Below are 13,803 nucleotides of genomic sequence, written 5' to 3'. Positions count from 1 at the left end.
CATATCATAAGCACTGTTTTTACTGTTACGATTTTTAAAATTCAGAATGGGAAGGCACTTGGTAAGGATTATGGACATAGTAGAAATAAACAAGTTGTGCTATGGAATCAGAAGTGATTTTAAAAAAGAAAACTTGACTATTTAAATGAATAAAATGATACCTCTAATTATTATCGTTTAAGAAAGAGAAGGAGAGAGGATCACATATGTGAAACAAAGCTCCTTGAGGACCTTCTGTCCTGACATGTGTACTGGTTTGAGGTAAGTGCATTTGCTGCAGACTATAAGTCGGTCACGTTGTAAACATAAGTATCATCTCTAATAAATTTTCCAGGATTTTTGTGACTCCGGAGACTGGGGTCCTGTTCCCAGCTCTATCACTAACCATCGGTCCATAGAACCGAAAACAAATACAGTTAACTATTAAAATCTCAGCTTCTCCTAATAAAATATTTCCATTATGAGTCACGTATTGAAAACAAGACTACACCGGGGGCGCCTGGGTGGCTCAGTGGGTTAAGCACCTTGGTCCCAGCTTAGGTCATGATCTCAGGGTTCCATTCTTGAGATGGAGCCCCTCTTGGTGCTGTGCGCTGACAGTGTGGAGCCTGCTTAGGATTCTCTCTCCCTCTCTCTCTCTCTCTCTCTCTCTCTCCTCTCTCAATCTCTCTCTCTCTCTGCTCCTCCCCCACTCATTTTCTCTCTTTCAAAATAATCAATAAACTTCAAAAAAAATAGTACATTGAAGTTATTTATTAGAAATACAATTCTTATCATTTAAATAAATTATATGGTTTTTAGGACTATAAAACCATGGTTTTAGGACTATAAACATTCAGCTATGGACTGAATGTTTGTGTCCCCTCAAAATTCATATGTTGAAACCTTGATGCCCAATGTGATAGTATTTAGAAGTGGGGCCTTTGGTTGGTGATTAGAGTTATGTTTTTGATCATGAGAGTGGAGCCCTAATGATGAGATTAATACTCTTATAAAGGGATGAAGAGAGGTGAGGTCTTGTCCTCTGCCATGTGAGAATATGGCAAGAGGATGGCCATCTGTAAACCAGCAAGAGGCCCCTCACCAAGAGCCTGACCACATTGGCAGCCTGATCTCAGAACTGAAGATTTCACAACTGTGAGAAATAAATGGTATTCTATTACAGCAACCCAAGCCAACTGAGACAGAGGCCTTACAATTCTTTGATCTTAATATATTCCAAGTAAATAATAGAAATTCTAGCTTTTTCTAGGAATTATTAAATTTAGAAGACTCAGCATAGTGTTCCTGAAGCCTTTATGGAACGAACCCATTCCCTGGCATAGAGCAGGTTATTTAGGATATCACTCTCTGTATCAATATCCTTGTGAGGAAAGCATTTACAGAGTTCAGCCCATGTCTATACTGGGAAGTGGCTTCAATTAGATTTAAGAACATCAGCATATGTAAAACTAACTCTCAACAGACTTCCACAGGCTAACACCTTTGTAGGTCATTCAAGTGTTCTCCCCCTTAACTTAATAAAAAAAAATAGTGCATCCATTAATCAGGGACTTTTGAGGGGGTAACTTTACTGTGATCATTTCATATTTGAATTAGATTAAAATTTCCCCCTGATCATGTCTATTTTTATTTTGAGATTATCTCTGTAATTATTAGTAATAATAACATTGTCTTACTATTTTTGAAAACCATCACATAGCAGTTTTCCATCTAAAATCTATAGGCAGGACAGATCTCAGGGTACTTTATCCAATTTTACTTCCCAATCACATTTCCTACTAATTCCCTCTCTTTCACCAGGCTTTCTCAGTTCTGTCCAATAATCCAGTCTCTGGACTGTCCTATCTTCCGCTCCCTAGACATGTCACTGTTGGCTGTCTCCAGGTATTTATTCAGGCTGTATCCTTTGCCTAAAATGCTTTCCTTGATATCAATTCATCCTTTAAGGGCAGTTAAATAGAATATGAAAACACCTTTTTCTTGTCCATTCTCATTTGAAACTAATACTCCCCATGCCCAAAACATTTCTTTTTATATTTAAAGTTAGTTTATATTTATGAAGATAAGAAAACAAGTTTCTTTATTTAAAAGTTCATTTATTTATTTGGAGAGAGAGCGGGAGAGGGGCAGAGAGAGGGAGAGAGAGAGAATCCCAAGCAGGGCCTGCACTGCCAGCACTGAGCCTGATTCAGGGCTTGAACCCAGGAATCCTGAGATCATGACCTGAGCCAAAATCAAGAGTCGGATGCTTAACTGACTGAGCCACCCACGTGCCCCCAAAACACAAGTTTCTGATTAATCAAAAAAAAAAAAAAATCAAGGATGGGTATGCTTTTCTTTGTCTCCCTAGAGAGACAATGAGCCAGTTATCCCCCTTTGAAGGGAAGGGGATGGCAAGTGGAAAAGTGCACCAGTCTAGCCAATTACCTGGCATCCCCTTTGGGACCTGGTTTGAAGTGGAAACATTTTGTGGATCTATTTTGGAACACAGAACACTGCCTACAGAGTTGTGGTGGTGACGTTTTAACCTATTTTCTAGAAATGCTTGTTTTACTTATCCATGTGAAAAAATAAATGACCATGCTATTAGAAATGTATGTCTTTTACATTTCCTAAGTATTCTACATCCTTTCAGTGGAGAGTGCTCAACATATATGTATTTGAAGCATTGAATTCTGTTGCCATTTCAAGGCAAATTTAGAGAAGCAAGTTTTAAAGATCTTTAAAAATGTTTTCCTTCTTTTTCATCACCAGTACTCCATTGTGTATGTATGCATGTATATATATATATATATATATATACACATATATGTATGAGTGTGTGTGTGTGTGTATATACATATATATATATATACGTATATATATATATATATATATACATATATATACGTATATATATATGCACCACATCTTTATCCATTCATCAGTCAGTGGACATTTGGGTTCTTTCCCTAATTTGGCTGTTGTTGATAGCGCAGCTAGACACATTGCGGTACATGTGCCCCTCAAGTCAGCATTTTTGTATCCTTTGGACAAATACCTAGTAGTGCAATTGCTGGGGGTATTATGCTAAGTGAAATAAGTCAGTCAGAGAAAGAAAGATATATGATTTCACTCATCTGTGGAATTTGAGAAACACAACAGATGAACACAGGGGAAGGGAAGGAAAAATAAGATAAAAACACAGAGGGAAGCAAACCATAAGAGACTTTTAAATACAGAGAATAAACTGAGGGTTGCTGGAGGGGAGGTGCGAGGGGGTTGGGTTAAATGGATGATGGATATTAAGGAGGGCACTTGTGATGAGCACTGGGTGTCATATGTAAGAGATAAATCACTGGGTTCTACTCCTGAAACCATGACAACACTGCATGTTAACTAACTTGAATTCAAATTAAAAAAAAAAAAAAACAGAAAAAGGAAAAAAATAAATTAAAAAATAGAAAAAAAGGAAAAAAGAAAAAGAAAAATATTTTCCATCATTTCATAGAAATACTTGCTAAATAAGGTATGCGGAATTGATCCAGTTGTTGGTTTAATTTTGGAAGATGGATCTGGAAAGATTTTCTTTGCCAAGTCTATCATTTAATGAGTCCTCATGATACCCGAGGTTCTGAGCCAGGGGCTTCTCATATACTTTGTCACTTGACCTCACAGCACCCTAGGAGTTAAGATCCTAATTTAATGGTAAGCAAGCAGGCTCATAGTTTGCTACTTGTTTGAAATGACATAACAGAGTAAGGATCAGAACACAAGGCAGATTACAAAAAATATGATCTCTTCACTTTCTTCCATAGGCCTCATTCTGAAACATGTACTGAGCAGAACAAAACTGCTGTGCTGATTTCTTATTTTGTTCTATGTATTATATTGAGTTATTCTAAGTATCAGATTCATTCCGAAGTTAACAGAAGGTCCGTGGCTAGACAAAATTTGAATGATTCAAGGAGAGATAAGAAACAGATTTACCTTTACTTCTATGTTTGATACATATCAGTGAGAAATCATCTTATTTTTCTCAAACATTGTAATTTTAGGGTCTAGTATGGCTGAAGTTTTTTTTATTCCTGTAAGATAATGTCTTCATAATTCCACTTCATAAAAGAAATGTATTGGAGATATTGGGCTAAGTAAAATATATTAATTTTTATCAGTTACATTTTTTTACATTTGTAATGTGGTTATCAGAAAATTTAAAATTACATAAGTAGTTCATATTATATTTGTACTGTAGAATGCTGATCTAAAACAATTCTATAACAATTCTCTATGTATCACAAAAATAAGTTTGACATTTCTATTATAGCTTTCACAAGAGAAAATTATTTTTAGGAAATTCTAATGACCTATTTATTTAAAAAACAGCTTTACATTTACTCACCTGGTTACCTCTGGTAGATGCATTCAGTTCTCCATAAAGAAATCATAGACTTGAAGTAGTTTCTCATCTTGTCCTCTGCATTGAAAAAGTGGTTATACCAATACCTAAAATGTAAGGATGTTGTGAAGATTACTCTCAGTCATGGTAAAAATAAACCTTGAAATAAAAAGGAAAACTTGGGGCGCCTGGGTGGCTCAGTCGGTTGAGTGTCCAACTTCTGCTCAGGTCATGATCTCACAGTTTGTGAGCTTGTGCCCCACGTGGGGCTCTGTGCTGACAGCTGGGAGCCTGGAGCCTGCTTTGGATTCTGTGTCTCCCCTTCTCTCTGCTCCTCCCATGCTTACGCTCTGTCTCTCTCTGTTTCTCAATAATAAATAAACGTTAAAAAATTTTTAAATACAAATAAAAACAAAAAGGAAAACTTTAGCGGCGCCTGGGTGGCTCAGTTGGTTAAGCGTCCAACTTCTGCTCAGGTCATAATCTCAAGGTCAGTGAGTTTGAGCCCCTCATGGGGCTCTGTGCTGACAGCTCAGAGCCTGGAGCCTGCTTCAGATTCTGTGTCTCCCTCTCTCTCTGCACCTCCCCCACTCAGGCTCTGTCTCTCTCTGTCTCTCAAAATTATTAAATAATAAAAAAAGAAAGAAAAAAAAGGAAAACTTTACCTGTAGTGATATTAATTAGCTCACTTTTCTCGAAAGCTTCCTATAAAGGATCTTCTGTAGCTCCTTGGCTAGTTACTGTTTGAAAACAAAGATGACAAACAAGTACCAGAGAAGCCTTTACTCTAAACTCCTAATGCTAAAGCAGACCTTCCTAGTAGTGGCCCTCTTTCATGCTGCTCCACGTGTTCTTCTTCACAGAGCTCTAGAGTCTTCATGATCCCTTCTGCAGGTGGCCATTCCAGATCTACTAGAGGGGGCTCTTGCTCTAAAGTGCTGGCAGGGATGTGCCATAAGTGAAAAGTCATATGGAAGGTTTCATTTCAATTTCTGACTTAGGTAAAATTCTGGTTCCTAGGAACAGCAGAACTGCATACTATTTGGAGGGGAAGGAAAGATGGTGGTCAGGTAGTACCACCTAAAGCATATGTTGATTGGGACACCCAGGTGGGTTAGTTGATTAAGCGTCTGACTTCCGCTCAGGTCATGATCTCGTGGTTCACAGGTTCATGGGTTTAGGTACCACACTGGGCTCTGCACTGACAGCTCAGAACCTGGAGCCTGCTTCAGATTCTGTGTCTCCCTGTCTCTCTCTGCCCTTCCCCCGCTTGTGCTCTCCCACCCCAAAACACAAACAACCCCCCCACACACATTTAAAATAAAAATAAAGCATTTTTGACTACATGCTTTTTAGAAGTTATAAACATTATATTTACTGTTTCCGAATGTATTCATTTACACAACTGTTATTGGCTTTTGTGTTTTATGTAGATTAAAACTGGATTTATAATACAGTAAGATGCCAAATATAATATGGTTCCCATTAAAAGACCTTATTTATGTCACAGTTCAAGTCATGCCATTTGAAAATTAACAGCTATACATATGTAAAGCCTGAGATAACATAAAGACTACAAGATGGGTGCTAATTCTATTTCTTACCACCGGTAACATAAAAGACTTTGACCGGACTTTATGAGATGGTCTCTTATTAAAAACAAATACAAAACAAACTTTAAATGTACATATATATATATACACATATATATACATATATATGTGTGTGTGTGTGTATATATATATATATATATATATATGTTAATTTTAACGCAGAGTTAAATGTAATTACACCATCTTAAAGTCTAGAACCAAAACTGAGGTTATTTTTCCTTCTTATTTCATAATATTCACTATGTTTAGCAGAATCAAAGTTTCCTTTTTTTGTAAACTAGAATTTTTGTGCCCTGTTTTCTCTGGTCACTATCTTTTGTCTACTATCTTCCCAATTATTTTCTGCAATGATACACCCTACCTAAGTTATGTCACACAATAGCCTCCGAATCAATACTATCCAATAGAAATACAATGCTAAATATACATGTCATTAAATTACTTTACAATTAAAATTTTCAAGTGCTTACATCTTAAAAAATAAAAAAGAAATTATTTTAATAATACATTTTATTTAACCCAAAATACTATTATTTTAACACATCAACATAAAATTATTGGGCAATTTTGAATTCTTTTTTCATGCTAAATATTTGAACTCTGCTGTGTATTTTATGCTTACATCATCTCTCAATTCAGACTAACTGTATTAAAAGTACCAGGTAGCTACATGTGGCTAGTGACCAATGTTTTTGACAGCATAAGTCTAGATAATAGTTCTTTAGCTTCTGAAAAGAGGCTTTCTCTGAATCTCACAATCATCATTGACAAAACTGCATCTATGCAAACAAAAATATCCTGGTAGATAATGGATATTATTCTGTATTGAAATAGACAGAATTACCTCTCCTATTAGTGAGAAATTAATTAAATTAATTAATTAGTTAGAAATTAATCCTGAAAAACATTATTCCATAGAATGCATAGGGAACTTCTTCCCCTACATTAAAGAATATTCTTCATTCTCACTTTCTCCCAGTATAATCATGAAAACCATAAATTCAGATGGTGAATTATTTTTTGAACTCCAGAGATGATAGAAACTGCATTTAGTAGGGAATATGATAATAAAGGAAATAAGGGCTGACCTTACCAGTTTATTTTTCTTTTCAAAAGAATAAGCAAAAATGTTTCTCTTTTCTAAGAAACTTATAGTTACCTCAATTATAGCATACTACCAGTAAAATATTGTCAAAATATATCCTACATGTTTATTATTCTCAATTTTGGCTCAATGTTAACCTAGATTTTGAGAAAAATGAGAAAGTATGCGTAAATTAAGAGCAACTAAGATCATGGCAACAGCCAATTCAATAACAGCATACTCAAAGCATGTAGCATCTAAAGCTGCTTATACTGATGATGTGAGGATTTAAAATTAGACAGAGATCTCTTAAACCACTGGTATTTATTGTTCATTCACAATTTTTATTAAAAAAAAACTTTTAAACCCTGTCTATGCCTTCCAACTTATTCTTCCTAATTAAAATGCAGCATCCCTTGTTTTCTCCAAAAAAGAAAAACTCAAAACTAATTTCCAGGAATCCTGGTGTATTCTCCCTTTTGCCTTTAAGGCACAGCATTGCCTTTAACAGTTCTTTGGCTTTTGTTCTATTATTCTGGCTTTTCTGTTTTTTAATGTGGTAGCTGTACCTACAACTAATTCATGAGCACAATAAGAAATTAGGATTTGGAATGCTTCTCAAAATACCTAATAAGCTCTCTTATAAAGCACCATGTACACAAAGATGTTGGCAGACTGAACCTTGGGAAGGTGATACCCCATAAACCAATATAGTTAACTCTCATATTAAGACATTCTGGAATCTCCAAACACTGCCTTCCACCAGCCTTTTTGTGATTGGGGATTCATTTTACCATTCTCATTGGAAATGACTGGTGATTGTGATAGCACTGGGGAGGAGGGCAGGTAGGAAGGAGAGCATTGGGTTGGGAAGGGTTAAGGAAAGACAAAAGGTCATTTAGGGTTGTGCATTTGAATAGCAACATTACTTGGATCCATAGCTATCAATCCAAAATTCAGTCAACTAAGTGAAAATATAGGCTCATCCAAATCTCAAAGACAAATATTTGCCTTAATATCTTCCCAAGGCAACAGGAGAAAGAATATCTCTTTGATTTCTTTTAGGTTTTATTTAACTTTTAAAATTTAAAAAAATTAAACTATTTTTAAAAATTTATTCAATTTTAAAATTTACCTTTTTTATTTTCACAAACACAGATAAACTAGTGTTAAAAATAATGTTTGAACTTTGATTTTGTAAATGATCATTTTAAGGCCAGACATAATAAACAACACTACAAAGATCTTCCAATTTAACACCATAGTCAGGAAACTATTTTATTGACATCTTCATCAACCATCGGCTACAAATTTAAGAAGCATCAGCACCCATCATCTTCCTCAAAATTAATATTATGGAACACACAAGTCACTGACTACAGAAACTACAGACTGAATTATTTTTAGGCACTAAAACAGTTTAATCATAAACATCTCACTTCTCGTACTTTTTCATATCATTGATTTGAACATATGAACCATAAAACCCCATCAATTTCATCTCTAATGTGGTTTTCTCTTGCAGGGTTCACAATAAGTCGAGATAAAATATTTTCCATCATTACATTATGTTGGTTTGTGGATGCTCTTAGTAAAAGGATGACCTAACAGCATGTTCATAAAGCAACTACACATGGAGCTTATGTTCCAAAGCTCAATTTTGAGGCCACAACACATGAATCTCTGTTTTCTTTGATTGACAGCTCAAGGTTCATTACCATTTCTATCTCAATCAAGTTGAAAGAGATTTATAGATCTGAAATGCAATGGAGCTCCAAATGTAGATAGGGGGCACAAACTAGATAAATGCATCTCTAAATCTGCTTAGTCATTTTTAGATGAAATACTTCAATAAAGAGTAGGAAAAACAAAGAGGAAGAATCTAAAGCTCACTGGATCCTATTAAAAGCCACACACTGGGAAGTCAACGAGAGAACTTAGCTTGGGGAAAGAAGCTCCAGACTCAGGAAAGTAAAGGACCCCAAGGAGCGTGAAAGGTAAATACAGCATTTGCACACTGTATTTACTAAAACATCACAGAATATTAACCACAAAGTAGTAAGAATTTAATAAAACTGGCCTGTGATTTTAGAAAATATATTAATATTACAAAATTTTGAAATTGAGCTTTAAAAAGATTTTTAAAATCATTCTGAGGCGCCTTAGCTAAAATTAAAATGAAAGAATATTTTTGGGTCAGTAGAATCATGTGAATGAATCAGAATTAGCATCTACCTTTTAAAAATTATAAGGCTAATATGCATTTGAATGAAACATTACATATAAAATATCCAATTTATTAAATTGATATATTTAAATTTATGTTTCATTTTAGTTTAAACATAAAGTATATTTTCTTAACATAACTTATCTATTTGAGATGACTTAAAGTAAAATTAAATTAAAGGCCATTTTCATTATCTATTCTAAATATTTTACACATCAATTTATCTTTGAAATATCCAAATAATAATCTAGTCAAATAAAATTTATTAATATATAACTTATTCATTAATACTATAAACAATGTCAATAAATTATAGTTATATTCTCTTACAATATGTGTATGGTATTACAACTTCTTACTGGTAACAAAAACCATCTTTAATACATACGTCATAAAATCTTTAAACAAAAGAAGAAATTGGATATGCAAATTCCATTACAATATTTTAAGAATTAATTCTGGAGGCCATTCCTCATAAACATAGGAACAATAGCTAACCTGTTTTTTATAGATGGGAAATCAGATAACTCCATCAGAAAACAAAACTGTGGAATATGTATAGTAACACAAATTAAAGACAGTGCTCTAAAACCTTGTATTCAATTGGTAACATGACCAGATATCCGTAGATCTCTTGAGAAAACCGTGCGCCATATGTTTTGAATGCTGAAGCTTGAAGAATTAGTTTGAAGTTTTCTCCTTCTTTTTGCCACTTCCCCATCCACCACTGAGTTGTACGGGATAGTCACGAAATGACATACGTTCTTTCTTAGAAGGTCTCGAATTTGTTATCATTGGTGCAAGTATTCCCTTAACTGAAAAACCTAGACAGTGATATTAAATGTACAATTTCACTTAACTTGATCCAAGCAAAATTATATTTTAAGGTAAGAAATATATTTGTCAACAATGTGCATTTTAGAATTATGATCTTTGGGTTTAAGAAGGGCATATTGAGTTCACTTTTGTCTGAAAAATAATCAAGGTTTGGTATAAAGTACATTTAGGTTAAATGAAAGGAAATGATTGAAAAAATCAAATAGATACGTTTTCTTCTATCTACAAATTAAAGACTGGTATTTCAAGACTGAGATGATATATCTTCCTAGTTCTTAGGTATTTAAATTTTCATAGTTTAACAATTTTTAACTGTTTTTATTTTCATAAATATGATCTAATTAGTTTTAGAAATGGTTCTACTGAATTTAGGATTTCTTCAGAAAGAAGAATTCTTGGTAAAACAGAAAATATATTAATTCTAGAATCTAAAGATATTCATGGGTTCTAGTCTGGCTGCGTAAGACACAACTTTGTGACTATGGACAGGTTACAACCTTCCTGAGCCTTAGTTTTATAAATGAAGGAAATTATCTGTGCAGTATAGGGTCATTGTGAAGATTGCCTTTTTTATTATATTGCAATGGTGGTAAGGTCTATCAGAGTGCTTTGTAAACAGGTGCTATAAAATGGAAAAGGTTATTATTTATAGTCAACAATTTAGAATTTATCCAGAGAAAAGCATCAAAAATTGTTAGAATCTAAAAATAAATAGTAGTTGAAGGAATGGGATAGTGGATTAGGAATATTTTACTCAGCAAGATCCCAAGATGCCATATCAAAAATACTATTAAAGAATTATGATCATCTGCTTTAAATCTCCTGATGATTATGCAAGCACAGGGCTGCATCTGTGGGGAAAGGGTTTGAAAAGCAGCAGTGAGGAATCCAGAGCTCCTTTAGTACTGGCTTGAGGCAAAGGTTCAAACCACGTGACTCTTCAGTGTGATGCGTCTGTGCTTTAATAAGTTCAGGAGGGGAAATATCTATTTTTTTTTAAAATAATACTTTTCCAACCAAAACTTAAAATATTTACAAATATATAAATCTAAATAGAAAGGTTAGGAAACACTAGACCGTCTGTGGAAATTTGCCTTAATTTCAAATTTGGTGCAGCATGATGGTGAATATTGGTTCATTTCACTTTATATGTAAAAGCTCTTGCTTTTCAGGTATTTATATCAAAATTGTGAGTAGGAAAACAAATTCAAAGTAGTTGATGAACCTCCATAAAGGTAGAATATTTTAGTCTGTGGAAAGAATATGAAAGAAAAAGCGGGACGGGGTATGCTGGGCACAGAGAAGGTAATACGTGTGGCTCCAGCACAAGCCTGCAATGGAATTGGTAGACAACATAGCTTGGGAGTTCGGAGACCTTCCCAGCTGGCACTCAAAGGCAATCAGAGGCAGAGGGACGAACAGCTACGCCAGGTAAAGTTCGTTTTCAAGTGCTGACCAGAGTTAGCCTGCTTTAAGCCATTCCCTCCAAGTCAGTCAGTAGTCCTTTGTGACACCGCAAGAACTTTCAAGCAGCAGGAGTATTACTAGTGCAGAAAAGCGAGAATTTCCTAACGATAAAATAGTGGCCTAAAAAAATGTAAGAAAGCATCCTAAAAGCTCACCCCCTCTCTACTTGCTGTTACATATTGAAAATATTTTTTTTCCCCAAGAAACAGAATAGAATGTCTCCTTTGGTCTATTTTAGAAAACAACAGTAACAGCAAACCCTCACCTTGCTTCAGCAATAAAAATTCTTTAATGAATAAATAATTTCCTGGATAGCAAGTATTTTTTTAGGAGAATATATCATTTCAGGAGAAAGCTGGGGCTGAAGGAGCAGGGAAGCAGGGAGGTTTGAGAACTGGGACACATTCAGAATTCAGATATATTTATTTAAGACAAAAACAGAAATTAATAAAAGAGTAAGCAGATTTCCACAAATGGCTGACACAAATGTTTTCTTCCAACAAAGAAAGCTAATTACAGTTCCTTGCAAGCATTATCCAAGGTAATATGCACAAGTAAGTATGCATTTTAAAATATAATCCAATAACAGTTCATTATTGGTTAATTTTTTAATGACAGTATCTTAATAGTATACAGATGTATTAATGCTTTTACTCTTAATATAAGTTTTTTAATCAAAGATAAATAATATGTAAGGAGGGAGACACTTTCTGTACAAAGTATTGAAATAGTTATAATTTCATATACTTCTAAAATAATTATTTCAAAATGAAATAAATTGAATTGTGTTAAAACATGGCTTTTCTTTAGACCAACTGCTCACTTTTAATGGTCTGCATTCTAAAGGATTTTTCTATTGACTATAAATTTATTGTATGGTACAATTTTTCCCCCTAATATTGTTCTGTTGTCTTTGTTATTTTGAAACGTTGATGAATCTGCAAGTCTTTTTGTACTTACCCACAATGTAACTGCATTTTTAAGAGGCTGCTTGTAAATTTTTCATTGTTTGGCAAACATCCTTTGGCAAATAATTTTAAAAACATATTACGTGATATTATAAAACAGCTTTGTAGTAATTTTGAAGTATATTTTCAGTAGAATGAAAATGCTGTAGGAAATTAGTGTTTAAAATTACAGAAATACTTATATTTATACATATAGTTTTTAAAAAATATATTTTTGATGTGATTAAAGGCTTTCATTTTATTGTTTTGCTACCTATAAATAAATAATTTGCACAGTAATCAATATAGCGTATTCTCCCATTGCATTTAGTGAGAGTCTTTTTGTTGGCATGTAAATTCTTGAACCACCAGATACATGGAACATAAATCGAAGAGTAAAACAACACATCTATAAAGGAACCACATATTGGCATTCATTGTAAAGCCATTACTTTGTCCTGTAACTACTCTAGAAATGGAAAAAAAGAAAATAAAGAAGCAATTTAATACAGTCAGTGTATAATCATTCTAAAATTACCCACATGAAAATACAATAGTGAGAGAATCTTACCTCAAAAAACTGACATGAGAGCTAGACCTACTGATAGGCTCCTGGAATAAAAAAATTATGACTGAAGGACCTCTAACTGTTTTTGTCTCTTTCCTGCTACATTATCGTTATAGATTTTATGTTTCTTTAACAACAGTCTGGCACATATTTGCAGGTGATCATACAAATTAACCAATCAGTTTCTTACATATATGCTGAAAGTAGGTCTTGATAAGAATGCTCTATCTTCCAATAAGTCACTTCTTTGCCACATAATCTGTGTTCTGCTAAAGATTTGTTCTGGTCCTTTAAAATTTTTTTTTGGTTAAATCCTTGGTTCTTTAACAAATGTCAAGGTCTATATATGCTATGTTTTGATAAGTAATTTAATATGTAAAATGCTTTGAATGACTCTCCTGGTATGTATAAAAAAAATTTTGTTAAACAGGTCAAAATAGAAATTTCATGATGTATAGTGATACGTCATTGGATTTTCATCAATAAACCCAACACTATGTGTCTGGATATAGAAATCATTTCAAAGTCCTTCCCATATTGTATTGCTTAACAGCAGATACAGCACAAGTAAAGCATGGAGAAAAAAAAAATTCAACATTTTAATGAAAGTGACCAGAACAAATTTTTAGCAGCAAAGCGTTTACATCAATTTAAGTGCTGTAAATGAGTTACACTGGGT

General features: G+C 33.9%; 1 protein-coding gene across 5 annotated transcripts in view; it reads right to left on the bottom strand.

The window, feature by feature from the left end:
- Positions 1-8,207: 8,207 nt before the first annotated feature.
- Positions 8,208-13,803, bottom strand: part of LRRIQ1 (leucine rich repeats and IQ motif containing 1) — a 210,475-nt gene continuing 204,879 nt past the window's right edge. For 4 of the 5 annotated variants that reach the window (XM_049626022.1, XM_049626023.1, XM_049626024.1 and 1 more), the window contains one exon: positions 8,211-10,129. In XM_049626022.1, coding sequence (XP_049481979.1) covers positions 9,987-10,129 — 143 coding nt within the window. In that variant the 3' untranslated portion in view covers positions 8,211-9,986. Of the gene's footprint in view, positions 10,130-13,803 lie in introns of all 5 variants that reach the window. The other variant, XM_049626027.1, reaches the window with a different exon arrangement.

Source organism: Panthera uncia, chromosome B4, assembly GCF_023721935.1.
Source record: "Panthera uncia isolate 11264 chromosome B4, Puncia_PCG_1.0, whole genome shotgun sequence".
Taxonomy (NCBI): Eukaryota; Metazoa; Chordata; class Mammalia; order Carnivora; family Felidae; genus Panthera; species Panthera uncia.
Note: the sequence above shows the minus strand (reverse complement) of the source record. Positions and strands in the feature narration are given on the sequence as shown.